The following is a 19534-nucleotide window of genomic DNA, read 5'->3' on the forward strand; positions in this document are numbered from 1 at the left end:
GGGGCATGCCATGGGTCATACACAGGCGTACCCATCGTGTCCGGGATACAATCATTATTAGAACCCCTCTCACAATTCTCAGACTTTTTTCTTAGAGAATGTGTTGTAACACAACCATCATTTGTAAAAGACACAACGGACGTACTAAGAATCTTGGAGGAAGTGGTCTATGATGTACAAGTGAACTGGTTGGTCACCATAGACATAGAATCCTTGTACACCAGCATCCCTCAGGAGGCGACGCTGGTGGCAGCAGCGCGCTCCCTGAGGGAATGCGAATGGTTCTATGACACGCCACAAGCCTTCGTCCTCCAATGCATAGAGATAGCCCTCACAAACAACTACTTTGCATATAAAGATCAGGTCTATTTGCAAGTCTCTGGGACTTCTATGGGGGCAACATTTGCCCCCAGCCTGGCATGTATTTATGTAGGCCAATTCAAGGCGTATAATATCAACAATGACACAAATCTCTTCCAGGGGAACATTGTCCTCTGGAAGAGATATATTGACGATGTCTTATATATTTGGCAAGGCACGGAGGAGACATTGATGGAATTCCTCACCTGGATAAACACCTTGGATCCTAGTCTTAGGTTCACCTGGACCACAAGCAGAACATCGGCTACCCCTACATCGATCTGGACATCAATGTCAAAGACAATAAACTGGTCACAGGGGTTCATCAAAAACCCACTGATAAGAACTCGTTATTGCATTATAAATCTTCCCATCCACGTGCTTTGCGAGACAATCTACCTGTGGGACAATTTTTACGTTACCGCAGAAATTGCTCCTCTACAGATGACTTCAGGGAACAAGCCCAACAATTGACCACCAAATTGAGGGAACGGGACTACCCCAAAAAAATCATACGCCATGCGCAGAAGCGAGCACTAAACACCCCTAGACCTGCACTACTGGAACGGACAGTTAAAGAGAGTGATGAATGCATTCCAGTAGTAACCACCTTTGGACCGTTATCAACTCAAACACGCCAGATTATTAGACGACACTGGCACTTGTTGAGTACCAAAAACATGACCATGCCGCAACCCAGATTTGCGTTCAAGCGTTCGACCAGCTTTCAAGATCGGCTGGTACATACACGTCCTAAATCCATACTGAGAGAATCCAATCTCCCGAATGGACATTATCCATGTGGGAGTTGTTCAGTATGTGAGTTAACAACTACTACGAAGACGGTTATTTTAAGGAACAAGCAGACGTGGTATCTCAACAGATACAGCAACTGCAATTCAACAAATGTGGTATACAGGCTAACCTGTCCTTGTGAACTGCATTACATCGGTCTTACATCACGGAAGGTGAAAGTAAGGATACAGGAACACCTAAGCACTTTACGAGCTGGAAAACTGACCACCAAATTGGTCCAGCATTACAAGATAATGCAACATAGCCCTAAGCAGCTCCGGTGGGTGGTCTTGGAAAAAGTGCAAGGTGATCAATACAGCATAGAACGCAAATTATGCACCAGAGAAGCCCGATGGATATATCAAGAATGTGCGGAGGAAATGGGTCTGAATGATTCCATTGAATGGGGTAAGGTGGATGTCTAAACTAAGTGAATCAGAAATATTAGACATCATGATATCCAGACCACAGTGAGATCTATACTCGGGGGACTAGATCTGAGTTATCCTACATCGTGTCAATGCACTTAGCCCACGCGAGATTCAAAATACATATAACCCCGGGGATGGTTAAAACGACCAGTACAAGACTATTAGCTACCAGCTATTACCAAGGTAATAAACAATTGTAGTTAATCAAAGATCTGAGGGTGTTGCCACTTGGCGCGAACGGGGCTCGAAAATATATGCAACTCTATGATGTGCATAATATATTTCACACCTATGAGGCAAACGCCAGCCACAATAGGACATGACTATCAACACGTACCCTAGGGATCCAGTGGTGACAGCACCTCACGGGAAAGGGGCTCGTAAATACACACTAGTGACTGAAAATACATGCACATGAACGAGGTTCATATTATATATAAACAACGAAGATGGAAGATACCAGCCATAATAGGATAGGAATCACGACACCAACCTACTGGGATCAGTATATACATGGCACTATAAACAATGCGAAGGACTTGAATTACATGCAGTGTACGGGAAGCATAACACATTACAAGATGGTGGCCGTAAATCCACAATGAATGAGATGAGGTCCTCCCCACAGTGACGTGATACACGCCACTTCCGCTAAAAACAAACCGCGCACAGAATTCGGGGCTGCCGAGACAACGCCCGGTACCAGCCTGATTCGCGGTAAGGAGAAACCAACAACGGAAGGGTGAGAGCAACGTAGGCACACTAGCGGGCGTAGAACTAACTATACTTAGAGGGCGAACTGCATAAGTCACTCGTGAAACTTAGAGTATGTGACCGTATGGAATGTACACCCCAGCGGGCACACAACGGATGGGATACAAATTGTGCACTGACGCTCATGCATGCAATAATTTGATAGAAATAAACGGAGGCGGAAAGGGAGGTGAAAGGGATCCAGCACCCGGGAGAGAGGAAAGAGAAAAAAAATTCCACCCTAAACTATGATCGCTACCCCTGCAGAGCACTAATACATATAGTGGTATAATCTTTCTCGATGTGGCAAGAGCCAAATTAATAGGGACACCAGAAAAGGATATACAGGAAATGAAGGATATTTATGTATAAAAAGACTAATCTGAACAAAAAAGACTTGCAGTTGGAGAATTAGAACTGTGATACATACAGTTTGACACGCCTCTCACAATTTCCTTTTTAATGTATTGCTTTACAGAGACGGACGGGAGCAGTTCGCTGTGTATAAAATCCCATCTAAACAAGGGATACAGACAATATCAACACGGAGGTATAGGTAAGCCCCCCACAGTAGATGACACGGTAAATGTTTGAATAGATGATAATGAGTACATACAAAAGAGCTCCAATTGGAGCACTCATTCTTGCTGTAAATGTAAATGTAAATGTATAGGCATTTATATAGCGCACTACTTACCCGTAGGGTCCCAAGGCGCTTCGACCGCTGCGAAACCCTTCCTGGCTTCCCTGAGAGATGGTCCCTTAATGGGTATCTCCAGGGTGAGACCAGGCATCCCCGGCGGTCTGGTGGGGCCGTTAGTGAAGATGAGGCAAGCTAATGCCCAGAGTTGACGAGTGTGATCGCTGATCAGAGTGGGCACCGAGGCGAGAGAATTATCGAGTCCGCTGACCCTGGTCCAGAAACCTGCCGCGCCGGGAATCGAACCCTGGTCCCGGGCCGTCCTCTGCTCTCAGGTCTGCCGCCTCTAACCAGTGAGCCACGCTACTTCACTATGTGAAATTCACGCTGTGGAAATAATCGGCCAGTTACTGATGAAGAGAGTGCTTCTTTGATTTTATGTTTTAGGAACACCAGTGAAAGGGTGCAGGGCGAAGTGACAGACCCAAGCCCTGAAGAAGTTGCTGTAAATTTTTCTAAGTAGCAACGAAACATGTCGGCTTTTTAATTTTGAGTCTACCCGCAGCCAGGAATAAAGTTAAGAGGGCCAGCGAGCTAGAACTCATCTTTTTACTTTCACTTACGAAGGGTGGCACTACCTTTGTCATCCTTCTTCACTTTGTCGGGTACAGCCTTGTGGTGCACCAACCCGGTGTACCTGCAGGTACTGTTGCCCTAGCACCTGCACCTATTTACTTTTCTCTACACTTCACACTTGGTTCTTGAGTGGTGTACGCTAATGATGAGAACCTAGGCGGCAGGCGAGTACCTTCCTGCAGAGCCTCCATGGTGTTACTCCCGTGAGGCGACACCACTCTTCTTTCCACTATTTCTTTTCTTTTCACTATTCAGGTGTTCCACTCTTTCCTCCCGATTGCCTCTCGCTCTGAGACTGTCAGCGGGGTGATGATTAAACGAGCAATACAGGGGAAGAAAGCACTCTCTCTTTTTTTAATGAATGATTAGAATGTGGTGAACCTGGTCTGGAGAAAAGAATAGCTTGAAATGCTGGCTATTTCCCAATCCTAAAAATATATAGGAGGGTAGACCAGGCATAGCTGTAGCACCAAACGGAACAGGTCTGTGTTGTTGTGAGTACCCGTGCAATCACCCATGATTTTATCATAAAACCTTATTTACAAACAATAAACAACAAATAAAAGCTGGCATTAAACATGATTTTAAAATTTCTCCTACGTTTTCCCACTTTGTATGTGTGCTGGACTGTAGAGCACAAATCCGAAGAAGGAAACATTTTAAAGTTAGTCAAATCATAATTTTTTGTACTGGAAGGGCACCCTTCCAGTAGAAAACCTATGCTAGACTCACACAGACAACGTTGCACTATTGTGTAAAGGTGTGTTTGGCGCTCAGTATCCTATTGTGTGCCAGCGCTAGGGAAAGAGCAGGATGGTGCCATAGCTATGCTACAAACATACCATATCATTATCTTTGAGCTGAACTCGCATCTCTGCAGGTAGAGCGGAGCTCCAGCAGAGATGCAACCAGGTCCCTAAATACATAGTGCCGAACCCAGGCACAGAAAGAGCAGAGACCATTTGGTAATTTATTTCATTGAGCTGGAGCGGAATTCCTGCATATTTAGAAAATGCGAACCTGGGCAGACAGAGCAGAGCTCTTCCAAGTATGCAGGTGAGTTCCACTGCAGACAGTGGGGAGCCCCTGCCCAGACATAGATTGAGGTGAGCCAGTTCACAGCCAGAGTTGAGCTATTTCATTAATAATTCCTATAATGTAAAACCCGAGGTTCTGTGGGAAGTGAGAAACCAGCACCAGCTAATATTCTGTGGGAGTATCACATCTCTCACCCAGGTTAATATTCCTGATGGGGAGTGAGGAGGAGATAGATGGGAGGGAGGATGGATGACAGTGAGAGAGAAAGGATTGATAGAAGCAATTGCAGAGCGAGAGAGAGAGAGCGCAAAAGAGAGAGAGAGAGAGGAGAAAGAATTGATAGAAGCAGAGAGGGTTGGGAGAAGCAATTGACAAGAGAGAAAGGATTGAGAGAGGCAATTGACGAGAGAGGAAGGACTGAGAGAAGCAATTGACAAGAGAGAAAGGATTGAGAAAAGCAATTGACGAGAAAGGATTGAGAGAAGCAATTGACGAAAGAGAAAGGATTGAGAGAATCAATTGATGAGAAAGGATTGAGAGAAGCAATTGACGAAAGAGAAAGGATTGAGAGAAGCAATTGACGAGAAAGGATTGAGAGAAGCAATTGGCCAGAGAGAAAGGATTGAGAGAAGCAATTGACCAGAGAGAAAGGATTGAGAGGAGCAATTGACGAAAGAGAAAGGATTGAGAGAAGAAATTGACGAGAAAGGATTGAGAGAAGCAATAGACAAGAGAGAAAGGAATGAGAGAAGCAACTGACGAGAAAGAAAGGATTGAGAAGCAAATGACGAGAGAGAAAGGACTGAGAGAAGCAACTAACGAGAGAGAAAGGATTGAGAGAAACAACTGACGAGAGAAAGAGAGAAGCAATTGACGAGAGAAAGGATTGAGACAAGCAATTGACGAGAGAAAGGATTGAGAGAAGCAACTGACGAGAGAGAGAGAGAAAAAGGATTGAGAGAAGCAATTGATGATAAAGGATTGAGAGAAGCAATTGACGAGAGAATCAATTGATGAGAGAGAGGATTAAGAGAAGCAATTGACGAGACAGAAAGGACTTAGAGAAGCAATTGACGAGAGAAAGGATTGAAAATAGCAATTGACGAGAGGAGGATTAAGAGAACCAATCGAGAGTGAGTGGATTGAGAGAAGCAATTCACGCGAGAGAGAAAGGATTGAGAGAAGCAATTCACTAGAGAGAAAAAATTGAGAGAATCAATTGACGAGGGAGAGAGAGAGAGAGAAAGTAGATAGTAGTAAAAGGATGTCTAGAGGTGCATGCTGAATTGCAACATGATCGTCCTGGCGATAATTCTGCGGCGACCTACCCAACGCCTCGGAGACGGGGTAGGTCGCTGCGGTATTATCATGAGTGTCCTGATGAAGTATGACACTCATTTGATTGTGTGAGGGCTCTAAATACAAAAAGGAACCACCCTACAAACAACTTGACCTGTTAGAACTCCTTTGATATTCCTACCACCGATTTTCTTTTCTCACTTACTTAGGAACTGCATACCAATCATAATATATGTATCCGTTTGGAGCATGTATATTTGACCTTATAGCACTCTCGGTCCCCCCTAGTTGTTATTGTGTTATATATAAATTATATGCATGTATTTGTCCATATAGTGTAGTTATAATACGTATATATTTTTGTCAGTATATTGTCGGAGTCACATTTGTGTTATTTATGTGTTCTTGTGGGGATGTCAGTCAATCTGTATGTGTATATTTTCACATGTATATAATACCCACTATATAGATATTATTTTTTTAGACTTTTCAGCCCTAATGATGTCTGCATGGACAAAACACGTTGGCTGGGCTGATTAACTGATGATTATAAAGAATACTAATAAAAAGGAGAAGAATTAAAAGGACCACTTGACTGTATCAGATATAAATGTTACTCATGGATGGAATGTTGATCAAAAGATTTTTGTTTAGTTGACTGCGATATGTAATGTTACATAAATAGGAAATAGTACATAGATAGAGAGCACTCCTGGCTAAGTTTGTTCTCAAATATAGTGTTTACACAACAATTCTTTGGCAGTGAGGTCATAAACAGTTAAGCATTCAAATATGCTGTGAATATTATATTGATACTAGTGCCACCACAGAATAGCCCACACTGCTCGGTTCGTTTTGTTATTATTGCCAGAATAATTTACATCCGATCCACACACCAGACAGCATGAGGAATGTGCCCTAATTCTAAAACATCAACAGACCAGGAGTGTTCACAGGGAGTAGTAACATTGAATGTTTGAAGCTTATTTTTAAGTTCTAGTACATCAACTAAGGAAGGAGTTGCCTAGTGGCTAAGCTGTCGATCTGAGGACCTTGATTTCAGCCCAGCGTGGCATAGACTGAACATTTTGCAGTGCCAGTCACAATAACAATGTGCCAAAAATTACAATTGTGTGTGATTCTAGTGCAAGTGCGTGTATCAAAAAGATATAAGCCACCAATTGATGAATATTTACTTGCATCATTTTCCATCACCTCTCATAATGAGTAATGCTCTATTGCTCTCGGGTTAGATCCACGCTATAGAAATACCAACAAATGCATACTTGTATTTCATGAACAGGTATCCAACTTATTATTCTTTGTGGATACCCCTTCCTTTTGAGGTCGCCTCATTTTGTGACAACCAACTAGAAGCTCCCGCAAGTTTCTTTATCCCGGTTTATTCTTCAAACACCAAGTCTATGTCTCACTGTCTGTGGGAGCACTTTATTCGGCACATTGTGAGATTCCTGCACACATATAGTATTGTCTCCCTGGAAGCATATGCAGTTCATGCTACTTTTACTCAGAAAAGACGATTTACCAGTAAGCCACCAGGGCTTTCATTTCTGACATGCACAGGATTCACTTGAGACCAACCATCTTGCAAACATCCGATGCTCACAGGTCTAGTGGACACCTTCTGAGCTTCAGCATTACTCTGTGTCTCAAGGGAATGCACTGGCGAAGACAAAAGATCTGGCTTTAAGTTGCCACTGCAGGAAAGAACGGGCATGGACATATGCCTTTTTCATAGGTTAGCACATTAAACCCAGACCTATTGGTCTTCCAAACGTGTATTCCAATATGGTCTCGGCCTCCAGTGTGTGAAATTGTAGTCCCGCCAACACGGTTTCATACTAGAACCTCCCCCCACTACCAAAGTCTGGTCTAGTTGCTACCCTGTCCCCATCAGACTGCTGACAAAGCTCACACTGAACCTGCTCAGCATTATTTGCGGTTGGCCACTCAACACCACACTCTCTGGACGCTTACCTGGAGGAGGTGCCAAATGCTGTGGCCAGAGCAGTGAAGATGCCCCACAGGAAGCGGTACGGGTTCCTTCGGGTGAAGATGAAGTAAATGAGTGGAAGGACGAGAAAGCCGTGGATGGCATGACCCACGATGCAACAGCAGATGTATTTGCCTAGACTGGAGAAGAGAGCTGCGACATCTTCCATCTCCACGATTTTCCCAGCAACCAGGAACATGATACCCACTGGGGCATACCTGCAGGCAACACAAGCATAAACAAAATAACCACTCAGATAGAATAAACCGAACACCTCGAAGCCTATGGATAAACTGAGAGGAGGCCTCCATGTAAACATTGAGTTAAGCCCAGAGGTCAACGTTGGAAAAAGGGACAATTTCTTTAGTCAAGGCGAAGTCCTTCGCAGTTGCACCTACTGACTTAAAAGGCAGAGTAAAAATTCTAACAAGAGAAGCGTGCATAACCAGCCAAATAGAAGAGAAGAACTCTGACAGCAATGACAGGGTGCATCTGGCCACCAGCTGTGATCAGCCTGTGCCGAGCATTTCTCCACATTCCTTGCATTCTTTCTACGCCACCATCTGCTAATGTTTACTTAATGACTCCCAGGCCTTTAAAAAAAACAAAAAAAAACTTTAACATGTAGCAGTCGAAGACCAACATGGACAGGACACAGTAGCCAGGGTCATCCGTTCGACTATGCAAAACAGGGATTTGAACCAGAACTCAACTTTCTGGTTGCGCTCCCACCGTTTAAAAACAGTGGCCTAGCGGGGGGGGGGGGGGGGGGGGGGTGGTAGTTGGGGATTTTTTCACCAGCACCTGCGCTCTGCTCTAACGACCACTGCAGGGTGGCAAAGGCTAGGACCACCACAGACGGCAAACTGCACTGCTACGTCACTGCTTAAAAAACATCCCTACCAACGGCAGCAACACCTGGAGACTCAAGCAACTTCGAGAAGGGTTTACAGCGATAGTACAACTGTAGAACTAATGCAGTGAGCTATACTTGACCCGGTCAGTTTCCAAGGTGGTCATTTGACTGGCACATTCTGCTTGCATTGCCCTCTCATGGAGAAGTAGATACTCCTTCATATAATTTGGGAACATTCGTTTTATGTTTTTTTAGAAAATGTGACTATGGACCTCAATTTAGCAGAGGCCAGTTGGAGAATGTAATCTAAATTTGACTTTGGAATCTCACCTCTTTCCTTCCCACTGCCCCTCTTGCACCAACATATTTACTTGACTTTCATAGAGGGGAATTCCTCTCTGCATATGGTGTTTTCCTTTGGAAAAGCCAAGGACTATGTTTAACAGCTCTGTTGCACTTTCTTGTTACAGATGACCTTCTTTACATCTGCAGAATTGTTGTTCAAAGGAGTAGAAGGGCATTCTATTTTGGGCAGCGGAAACTTGCCTTTTGGCCGGGCCAGGTTTTTTTTGGTTTATATGCAAGTCTTCAAGAAGGAGGTCGTTTTGTGCGAGGAAACAGACAGACGGAGCAGATGAGTACGTTAGTAGCCAATCGTTAAAACGTCACTGATGACAGCATCCAATCGCAAGGCCCACGATACTACCATGTCTACGTCAAAGAAGGAAAACCAGTCATTTGTGGGAATCGAAGTGAGGCAGACTATTTCACCTGGGTTGCCTCCATTTCGATCAGGAGGGCAGAAAAAGTAAAAACGTTGTTGTTTCCTATATGTCCTTATGTATGGAACTGGAGTCATGCCATTCATAAGGTATTAGCGAATACACATTATGTAGCACATGCCATTAGCAATCGAAAAAGTTAACAAACTAATCTCTACTAACCACATAGTAACACACAACCCATCAATCAAAACGGTAGAACTGTGCGAGAAGGGCACCAAGTAAAAGAAAGCACCAATGCGCTATACAAAACATAGATGGTGTACTGTTAATGCAGATAATACAAAGTACATATAGTCCGCAAATAAAGCCAGATCAAAAGGGCCGAATTATCCTATTACTGTTGTTTTACCATTGGATTACATCAGTTCTCTAATTTCACCAATTATTTTTCTGTTATTTATTGAAAATAATTTTAGATAGTATACGCAAATCCTTGTTCCCCCCAATTCCTACCCTCCTTTTCAAGTTGAGCCCCTGACAATAATATTAAACTACCAGAATATAAAAGGTTAATAAAGGAAAAGTCTAGAACAACAGAGGGATCAGGCCACCAGAATGGCCGTACTCTTGCATTGCATGGTACAGATGTAAAGAACGAACGGTCCAGGGCAGGAGTACCTGAGTACCTGAAAACATCAGGTACCATCTTTTGGTATCCTATTGTGCTGCACAGTATTTTTCAAGGGGTGATACACGGCACATCTCCTTTTAAAATTTTAATACTAGGATGAGCGAAACAACTTTTAGATGCTAGTGAGAAAAAAGCCCAAACACTAATAAAAGTTGTTGATTGGGTTGTGCGCTAGCTAGTTTTGATCAGGTAGTACAACCTACCAAAAGTCGATTTCAAAAATCAATGTTCACACAGCAGTTTCTCACAATTGTAATCAAGTAAACATGGCCCCTTTCACCACTCAGAGGGACATAACCTAAAATTAAGTAGTCTCTCCACATGTTGCATGTGAAATTTCTGCTCTGCAGGACTAAGAAGCAACGCTCTCAGGTAAGGTCGTGCATCAAGAGGCCTTGTCTACTAAGACCGAGGCAAACGAGAAATACCGGAGTAAGAAAGCAGACTAACTCAAACACAAAATAAACTGCATGCACCATGGGCACAGATTTACCTGCTGAGTATTAAAGCATGCATAAATATGTGGATAAACAGACAAGTAAACATTGTGCCTGTGGCAAAACGTACCACATAATCCAGGAGACCAGAACCATAGTTGCTTCGTTAAAGGAGTTGAAAAACTTGATCAAGATTTCACCCTCTTCCCCTAGTTTTCGGAGAGCAATGCCAAACACAATGGCAAACACGACAAGCCCCAAGATGTTCATGCCATCGACATCCATTCCAAATGGAACCTGGGGAAACAGGTAGGACCAGAAAGAGTTACAAGGTAGAAAAGGATGAAACATTATTCTCTGATCACATATGCCCAATTAAATATGCCTGGAAAACTATCTTTACAAAAAGTGTATACCCGCATGCACCACATTAAACCAAAGCAGCCAAAAACATAATTGAATTTAATAAGATGGAGAAAAAAAATTACTACGGGCACATTTAAAAAGTTTACAACTTGCAAATTAGCACTAGTCCAATCATGGTTGAATGTTACTGCTGGAGCCCAAGATACCCACATCTAAGGACGTTTCTGTTTTCTCGCAATGGAGGGACTTAGATCCAAGATATTGCCACGAGTGGCTTATATCTTAGCCTTCATTCAAGAATAAATGTGAAGCGATAACGGACTGAACCTTTATTTTGAAGCAAACAATGTATATTTTCTATTTGTGAGGGTTTGCGAGGTTGTCCAACCAGCAGGGAGGTACATTTTCTTTCCATCTTTGCTTGGTCTTAGAAGCATGTGGCACATTATAGTAATTACCTGAACCACCCATAGGCTGCACTGAGAAACTATGCATCATTGCAACACAAACCTTTGGAGGGTGGAGTGACAGAAAGCATGCAGGGATGAGCAGGACAACAACTGAACGAGGTCAAAACAAAACACACACAAAAAATCAACATTGGTTATCTTGGGTTTTACATGAAGGAAAACTCCTTCCGTATACATCTGGACAAACAAGGATGCAAACATACCTTTTCAACAGTAATGGTCTCGTTGAGGCCTCCTAGCTCGTCCGTTATATTCTTCTTTATGGTGACCAATTTGTAACTTGTGCTATACTGAAGAGACAAATGGCGAAATGGGCATTAAAGTACTTTTCTGATAAGCAACACAATTGTGTTAACACTCAAATATTTAACTTCAATAACAAGAGCAAGCATTGTTCAACTTCTATAGCGATGAATCTGGCACCCTTTCCAATCAAATATCCTCTTGACAAGTGTTAACTAACCCCCGAGAGGTAAAGGTGAGCTTAGAAATATTTGTGAATACTGCTGCCCGGAAGTCATTCCCATCAGCCAAAGCAAATTTGGAAAAGTAATGCCCACAAATGAGTTCAGCAGCATGTGGAGTGGTGGGGGGAGGGGGTAAACAGTGCACTGATCTTCCTTGCAAAGTCTACCTCAAATGTCACCCAGCCTTGAGCTGGACAGTAGCTTACACCAGGCTTTTACCCAGTCTACTTCACTCATAGGAAACCAGGGGTTTGCGAATCCTAAGGGCTAAATACTGTTCCTTCTACAGTGTGACTGAAAAAAATATGATGACCAAAGGTGGGCATTCAACCTGAAACCCTATAGGGTACAGGCTTGTGCCCTATCATAGAAACTTGTGTTTCAGAAATTGCTGATTATATTCCTAATTATAGTTGAATAAAACTCCACGTCCGGCTGGTCAGTGGATTCATATAGTAACCCATTGTGGCCCATATTGTATTTTTTGTTCGTCATTCTTCAGTCTGCTAAGGGACATTGTTCCTCTTAATAGAATTGTTACCCGTGGCCCCTAGCCAATTATCGGGTTCCCTTGTTTGTTTTCAATAAACATATATTTGAGGGCTGAAGATCTGATGTCACTTCTTATGATGCCACTTCCTGTGATGTCACGTGCTGTGATGCCATGCGCATTCAGATTAATGCTAGGTTAGTCCCCCCACTGCTATTTTTAGGACTTGTGCCCTGCTGGTATGTAAGTTCTCAAAGGTTTCACCCAGGAAGTAACGCAGTTCATTCTACTGAGCCCTCTACAAAAGCATTAGACTTAAGCTTGATCCTCCATGTTTGCTAGAAGTCCCACCGCAAAACTGTCTAACAGAGTGCCACAGAGCATGGGAAGGAACTGGTGACAGCTTTGATTTCAACATTAATGGATACCCTCTTAAAACCAGATTGTATGCAAGGGTCACTCACCGACTGGAATGCAGCAGATACAAGGTTCGATGGGAAAATGTTTCTGAGGAGAGAGGGGGAAAAATGCATTAGGAATGTGGTATTTTAACTAGATCCAAAGCAATGCTAAATGCAGAAACAAATGGGGGGAATTAGGCTATTGAATATGTCAGATGAAAACAAAAGAAGACTCTACATGTGACAGCACTGATCAAGCGAAGAGAATAATATCCTTAACTGAAGAATGAAATAAGAGGACAATGGTGCAGCACACTTAATCAGAAACATGCAACTTCAAATAGAAGCTTATGCATCAGACTGGTCAGGAGTATGGCAGAGAGGTTGCAACCACAACATCATGCTACTTAACACATAGGTTTCATTTAGAAGTAGAAGCAAAGACGAACCTGTTAAGTACCCTCCTTCCAATAAAACCAGAATAGAAGATCAGACCTAATAGAGTTGGCGCGTACTGTAGGGCAGTGCTGCCCGAACCTTTTAGAACCCCGGGCCATTTTATTTTTTATATACTAAGACAAACTTTTCGACCCACCCAGCTTTAATGGACTAGACAGACGATTTTTTAATGTAACTAAAACATCATGTTGTAGCACACTGTCATATACAGAGAGCACATTTCATATTGAAATGTTCACAACATTTTGCAAAGATTTTAGTTTTTCTGATAACACTATATTTACTCATTTATGCGTGGACATCGGGTTTCAGTAATATTTATAATTTATGCATCTAAAAGTATTGTGATTTGTTCTTAAAATATTTGTTTCTATCACACTTCAGAATTATAAAAAAAAAGTGCTTTCTCAACTGCTGAATGTGTACAGTTCAATTACAAGTATTTGCATTTTGTTGGGTGGTGCTAAAAAAATGACATCCTACAGCCTTTCCTTCCACACCTCATGAATCCCTGCAAGATTGTGACATAAATTACGTTTTTTTTTCTCTGACTCCAATGAGGAGTTTGCAAACGCCAGTACACATGTTAAAAAAAACACCATGCGCAGAAGACAGCCTGACATTTGACCTCAGTCTTTGAAGCACAACAAATATGTCCAGATAAATACATTAATTAAAAAACATCTTTATTTATTGCTTGAACTTTCACGACCCATCTGCTAGTGGCCCACCAGTGGGTCGTAATCCACAGTTTGAAAAACACTGCTGTAGGCTGATATGGTGGGAGTAGTAGAAGCAGTAGTAACTCATTACTTTCGCAACCTCCCTGCCCGCCATGAGTGCTGGAACGGATGAGCCATTATACACGCTTGGGCTGTGCCCCAGCCATTCCGGCTCAAGCTAGTTCTAAAAATTCAGGAAACTGGTCTCCATTACAGTCAAATAAAGATCGCATTCACTGCTGAGCAAATCAGTAAAGCATGTGGTCACAGCCCAGGATCCAAAAATGAAAAACATCAGGAATCCGTCCTGGGGCGAGAGCGCAAAGTGACGTCAACCCCTCCCTCTTACCAAGAACTAACTCTTCAAGGAGATTACAGACTAGAGCGTGGTCTGACCCGGTCACCCTCCTCCCCTTCAAGGCAAAGCCAGGCTTTCAAAAACTTAAAAATACCAAGCCTCAAAACACAACACCGCAACGCCAACACAATAAAAGGTTCATTTCTCTATTCCCTGCAATCAAAATATTTACGAAGCAAAAGTCAAATAAAAATTGACGTCTTGCTAGTCTGACTTGCCAATATGTAAATTCTGAATGGGTGATGCAATTTCTATATTGACAAGTGTCAAGATGAATACATATGGATATTTAGGTTATATTCAACTAGAAAACGTTGGTGAACACCCACAAATTTGTAGGTTTGTGTCTATTGGTCAACAATAGTTTCCCTTTGGAGAAACAAACAGAAAAATAGGTTAAATGTAAATCTGCACATTTGTGTTTCATTACTGTATGTGGGATTGCACACCTCCGCTTTTGGCAATAATCAGGCACTTAAGAATTGTATGCAACAGTCACTGATTTCCAAGACAACTTTTGGAAATCGTTCTAAATTTTTAGAGAATCAAAAATGTGCACCCAACCTTGTTCAGAGGTAAGGGCAGCCACCCCGAAGATCAGAATATAGTGGGAGACTCTGTGCTGGATTGGCGAGTGTCGTGGTTTTGGTTTGTTGTTGGTTGCCGAGAGGTATAAGCTAATAACCAAGGTATGCATGGTTTCATGTGTGCATGCCTTGAATACTTTGACAGTTTAGAGGATCCAGAGGATTTGGTAATCTGTCTCTGTAATAAAGTGGAAATGTTTAAAGCACAATGTTGTTGCCTCGTTTAAATATTTGGCCCTGCTGAAGTGCCTTTAGGTCGCCATATTGAATTCCCAGATTACTGCATTTGGGTACTCTAGATAGAAGAGAGCGGGGATTTGGGCAGATGTCCTCAAGTCGTGGCAGGCGTTTGACTGAATTTATTTACAAGCAGTAGGATTGCAAATATGTGTCCCTTAAATTTATTGAAAGGCGTTACGAACAATAGTAGTTGGTCAAAAATGATTTCCTGCAACTTGGCTACAGTGTTTATATCTGAGGTGAGAGGGGCAACTGGTGACGTAGAGCTAGTGATTGTGTTCCGGGACTCTTTGTAGGTCACTGATGCCATCGATACAGCACATTCGAGGCTCTCCACACACATGTGGGGGGGGCTTGGCTAGTTGATGGAGGTAGTCTGTGCACTGATTTGGACACATAGTTTGATGTCATCCAATGGTGACTTTAGTTTAGATGATAGACCACTTGGAGCACGAAATTGTCTGTCTCATACTTCCATCAATAAAGCTCATGTCTACCAGCTACTAAGGATTCTTGATTCCAAAATAGACACTTGCAAGTGAAAACCTAAGTTGCAAGATGACAATTGGCGTGTGATATTTATGGGGTGCCTTTGTTCTACGCAAAACCAACAATCAGAGGCTTCATTTATCTGCAGATGTTAAGCAGACCAGAAATCAACAAATGCCAAAGACATAGACAGGCTCGACTCCAAGCGTGTCACTGGTATCGCTGTTCTTATCAATAGCGCAATAGCAATGTTATCTAGCCTCCTAAATATGGCCCTCCTATCGCTGTGTAAAGCAGCTGCCTAAGATAAGACCTTCAGGTGCTACTCCATACATTTCAAACAGTTACACAATCACCTTCCAACACCTCCTTTTAACTCAGGGAACCAAACAGACCACAGATAACCTTGCAGTAGAACCAGGGCGCAATCAACCAAAGAATGGAAGCAGGCCATTGGGCCAAAAGTACTCCACCCTATCCTGGACCAAAATCCCACAGTCATAGGTACAGAAATCAAATCTGTACCCATCAAGGAAAATCCGGCTCACCTGGAAAGGTCACTACTGAAGGATCATTCATTCCATAGCCGTCAACCACAGTGTGGGGGCCCGCAACAGGAAAGTCTGACTACCTGGTATGAAGCATCCGAAACCAATAAGAAAAATAATCAGCCAAACTGATCGAGATGGTGTGATAAGTAATTGTTCTCTACTGTAACTCGTAGGACACTTTTTAAGTTCGGGGCCAGCACATAACCAGCTTCAAATACCCTTCACGTAAATTCTACACAGTAAGATGCACTGACCCGCAGGATGATACCCTAAAGGAGGACCACAGCCGCTTTCCATGGGAGTCAGAATCCTCAGTGGGGTCATGGTGACCCTAGAAACCTCGTGCAGAAAGGAGGAGTAAATATGCTGCAGTGGAAATGAAGCCCACTGGGCAATTACAAGCTAGACGTTCAGCCACGCACTACAGAACTGAGTTCTGATGTAAAATGTGCACACCCATGTGGAGAAGTGTGGCTCAATGGTTAGAGCGGCAGACCCTAATGCAGATGTCTAGCCCGGGACCAGGGTTCAATTTCCCGCCTCGGCGGGTCTTGGGCTCAAAATTCCACGGACCTGACTATTTTCACCTCGGTGCCTATTCCAATCATGGAGTCCCACTCTGCAACTCTGGGCAATAGCTTGCTTAATCCCCACAATGGCCCCCACAACGCTAAGGATGCCTGGCCTCCACCTTGGGGGTGCCCAGAAGTGGATGCCTCACAGGGAAAGCCAGGATGGGTTCCACAGCAGTATTCGTACAAGCGCCTTGAGACCCTTGCGGGTGAGTAGTGCGCTATACAAGTATCAATTTACTGATATAAAGTCCAAAAATAAATACAATTCCAAACGAGTCAGCAGTCTCAGTAAAGATGAAACAGACTGGTACACCAGGCTGTCACCAGGATATTACAGAACCAAGAGATGGGTCTGTCGCGGTCTACTATCTTGAGATATCCTGTCCGGCTTCGGTACAGGATGTCCACACGAGATTCATTTGCAATCATTGAATTGAAGTGCAGCTCGTTTACACGGCAGTTATCCAGAAAATGTGGCACTGAAACTGCCTCCATGGACCTATGCGACTTTTCATCATAGAGACTATTTACTGGGGAACTCGGGCAGGAGAGCAAAAACTAACAAATTTCCTTCGGTTGAATAAATGATGGGTGTGAAGTCAGGGAGACTCTACAAAATCAAGGCGAACAGACTAACTATAAATAAGCTCAGCTACTGTTTAGCACTCAAAATGTATCTACATCACAAAAGAACAAGTATGGTAAGAAATGTGCTGCGTCAGGGCTAGATGGAAGGCAAAAATGTGTCATTTGAACATGACTCAGCAAGTCCCATCAAGGGTGTGCATCTGGTAGGGCGCGGTGGTTGGACAAGCTGGGGTATGCACCGAAAACAAACCAAGCGGTGTCCTTAACTACAGAACACCACAAACTCCCCGCCCACGCCAGGCTGCATGTGTGTCACGAAGCCCTGGAGTGGGCCCGCCTGCGCAGCTCTGGTGACGACGACAAGCCATGTGCTCTTCGGTCACTCAATCTACTGCTAGCATTGCATCAGACACCAGGAGATAGGAGGGGCCACAGCCGGGAAGTCGACACATGGCAGCTGGCAGTAGTACACGCACACACTGCTAATGCAGCAGGGCTCGGCTCTATACGGGCTAGGCAGGCACCATCTGACAGCTGGCGTGGGATCCCGGGTCAGGGGCGCCACGCAGAGCGGAGAAGAAAGGTTAGCTTTATTTTTGGCTGAGCTCCAGCGCTGGGGAGGGCGGTGCGTGGATGAGGTGTCCTTGCAAATATCAACGGACGCACAGAAAACAGGCACCAACTCCACTCCACACTGTGGAAGTAACGATCGCTGGCACAGAAGGCGAATAATTCAGTAATCTCCTAACACTTTGTGCGGACATTATAAACACACATTCTGGCATTCAAACAATCTGGGATACCAATAATTGTCCTCCTATTTGGGTCCCAAAAACCTCCTCTCCGCAGCCCACCTGCTCTCAACCAAAGGCTACTGTAAGGAGGCTAGAGGCGAGTTTGCCACATTTAAACTTTTCAACGCACGTTTTTAGTATTTAATAACTATTCAGGATACGGCGGCATTGTCATGCAGCTAGAATGGAATCAGATTCCGCAACACCTCTCCATATGTATGTGCTTCTAGGATAACCAGTAATTAAATCATAGGTGCGACGCCCCTAAAGCATGTCATATAATGCCACATGTGCCCAAACCGTACCCCTCACCTGACGAGATCCAAGAAAGAATCCCCCACGTCCTTGGAGTCTGGGATCCCTTCGTCGCTGAGCCCCAGGGACGGGCTGCTGATGGTGGCACCGGCCCCTGGCTGGATGATGAACGCCATGGTGACCCCCAGAGCCGACGCCAGCAGAGTGGTGACCAGGAAAAAGAGCATGGCCCAGCCGCCGAGCTTGCCCAGCGCGGATGGGTCCAGCGAGGCTGCCCCCGCCACCAGGCTGCACACCACCAGCGGCAGGATGATCATCTTGAGCAGCCGCAGGAGCAGCTCCCCGGGGAAGCCAAATGCCAGCTGCTGGGCATGGGACAGCCCCACGGCGCGCACCCCCATGCCCAGGGCTACCCCGACCAGCACACCCAGCACTGTCAGCAGCACCAGGGCGTTAGAGGCAAGGAAGGCGCGAATCCGCTGCCATCCCCCCGGGGACGGAGCTTCGCGGACTGGGGAGACGGGACCACCGTTAGCGACATCCCCGTTGGAGGCGCTCTTCAAGGTGTCTGCCATATCTTTGCGACTGGTGGTGTTGTGTCCCGGGCTTGAAGTCCTATCCGAAGCTTGCGAGGTCCGCTGCCCTCCAAAGTCCTTTCTTCTCAGTCTGGGTCGCACCTGGGCAGCGAAAGCCTCTTGAAGACCGACTGGAAAGACAGGGCGTGGAAAAGACGCGAGGGGACAGGGAGTCCCAGCACAGGCACGCCCCCTGCCACTGACAGAAGGGGGTGGTGGGGGGATGGGGGCGGTTCTTAAGGCCCCAAACAACCTCCCTCTTAAGGGCTTCTGAGCAGCTCAGACAATGCCCTGCTCCCTGCTAGCAGCCGGAGCGCGAGCAAGAGGCGGCAGTGGCACCCCGGCTCAGGCACTGTAGCCATCTTACAGCGAAGGCACCAGGGTCCAGCGTACACCGTCTGATTTTAGACTCTTTTTATCTTTATTTTTCTGCATAAATACATTTTAAATTAGTAACAGAATTATGCATGCG

General features: G+C 44.4%; 1 protein-coding gene across 1 annotated transcript in view; it reads right to left on the reverse strand.

Annotated features, from left to right (window-relative positions):
- Positions 1-19219, reverse strand: part of SLC1A5 (solute carrier family 1 member 5) — a 28584-nt gene extending 9365 nt beyond the window's left edge. Inside the window, exons 1-5 of the mRNA XM_086938463.1 lie at positions 18545-19219; positions 12933-12975; positions 11715-11801; positions 10806-10972; positions 7951-8184 (exon numbers count right to left, since the gene is read on the reverse strand). Of these exons, the coding sequence (XP_086794589.1) occupies positions 7951-8184; positions 10806-10972; positions 11715-11801; positions 12933-12975; positions 18545-19062 (1049 nt within the window). The 5' untranslated portion in view covers positions 19063-19219. The remainder of the gene's footprint in view (positions 1-7950; positions 8185-10805; positions 10973-11714; positions 11802-12932; positions 12976-18544) is intronic.
- Positions 19220-19534: the final 315 nt, after the last annotated feature.

Source organism: Lissotriton vulgaris, chromosome 9 (assembly GCF_964263255.1).
Source record: "Lissotriton vulgaris chromosome 9, aLisVul1.2, whole genome shotgun sequence".
Taxonomy (NCBI): Eukaryota; Metazoa; Chordata; class Amphibia; order Caudata; family Salamandridae; genus Lissotriton; species Lissotriton vulgaris.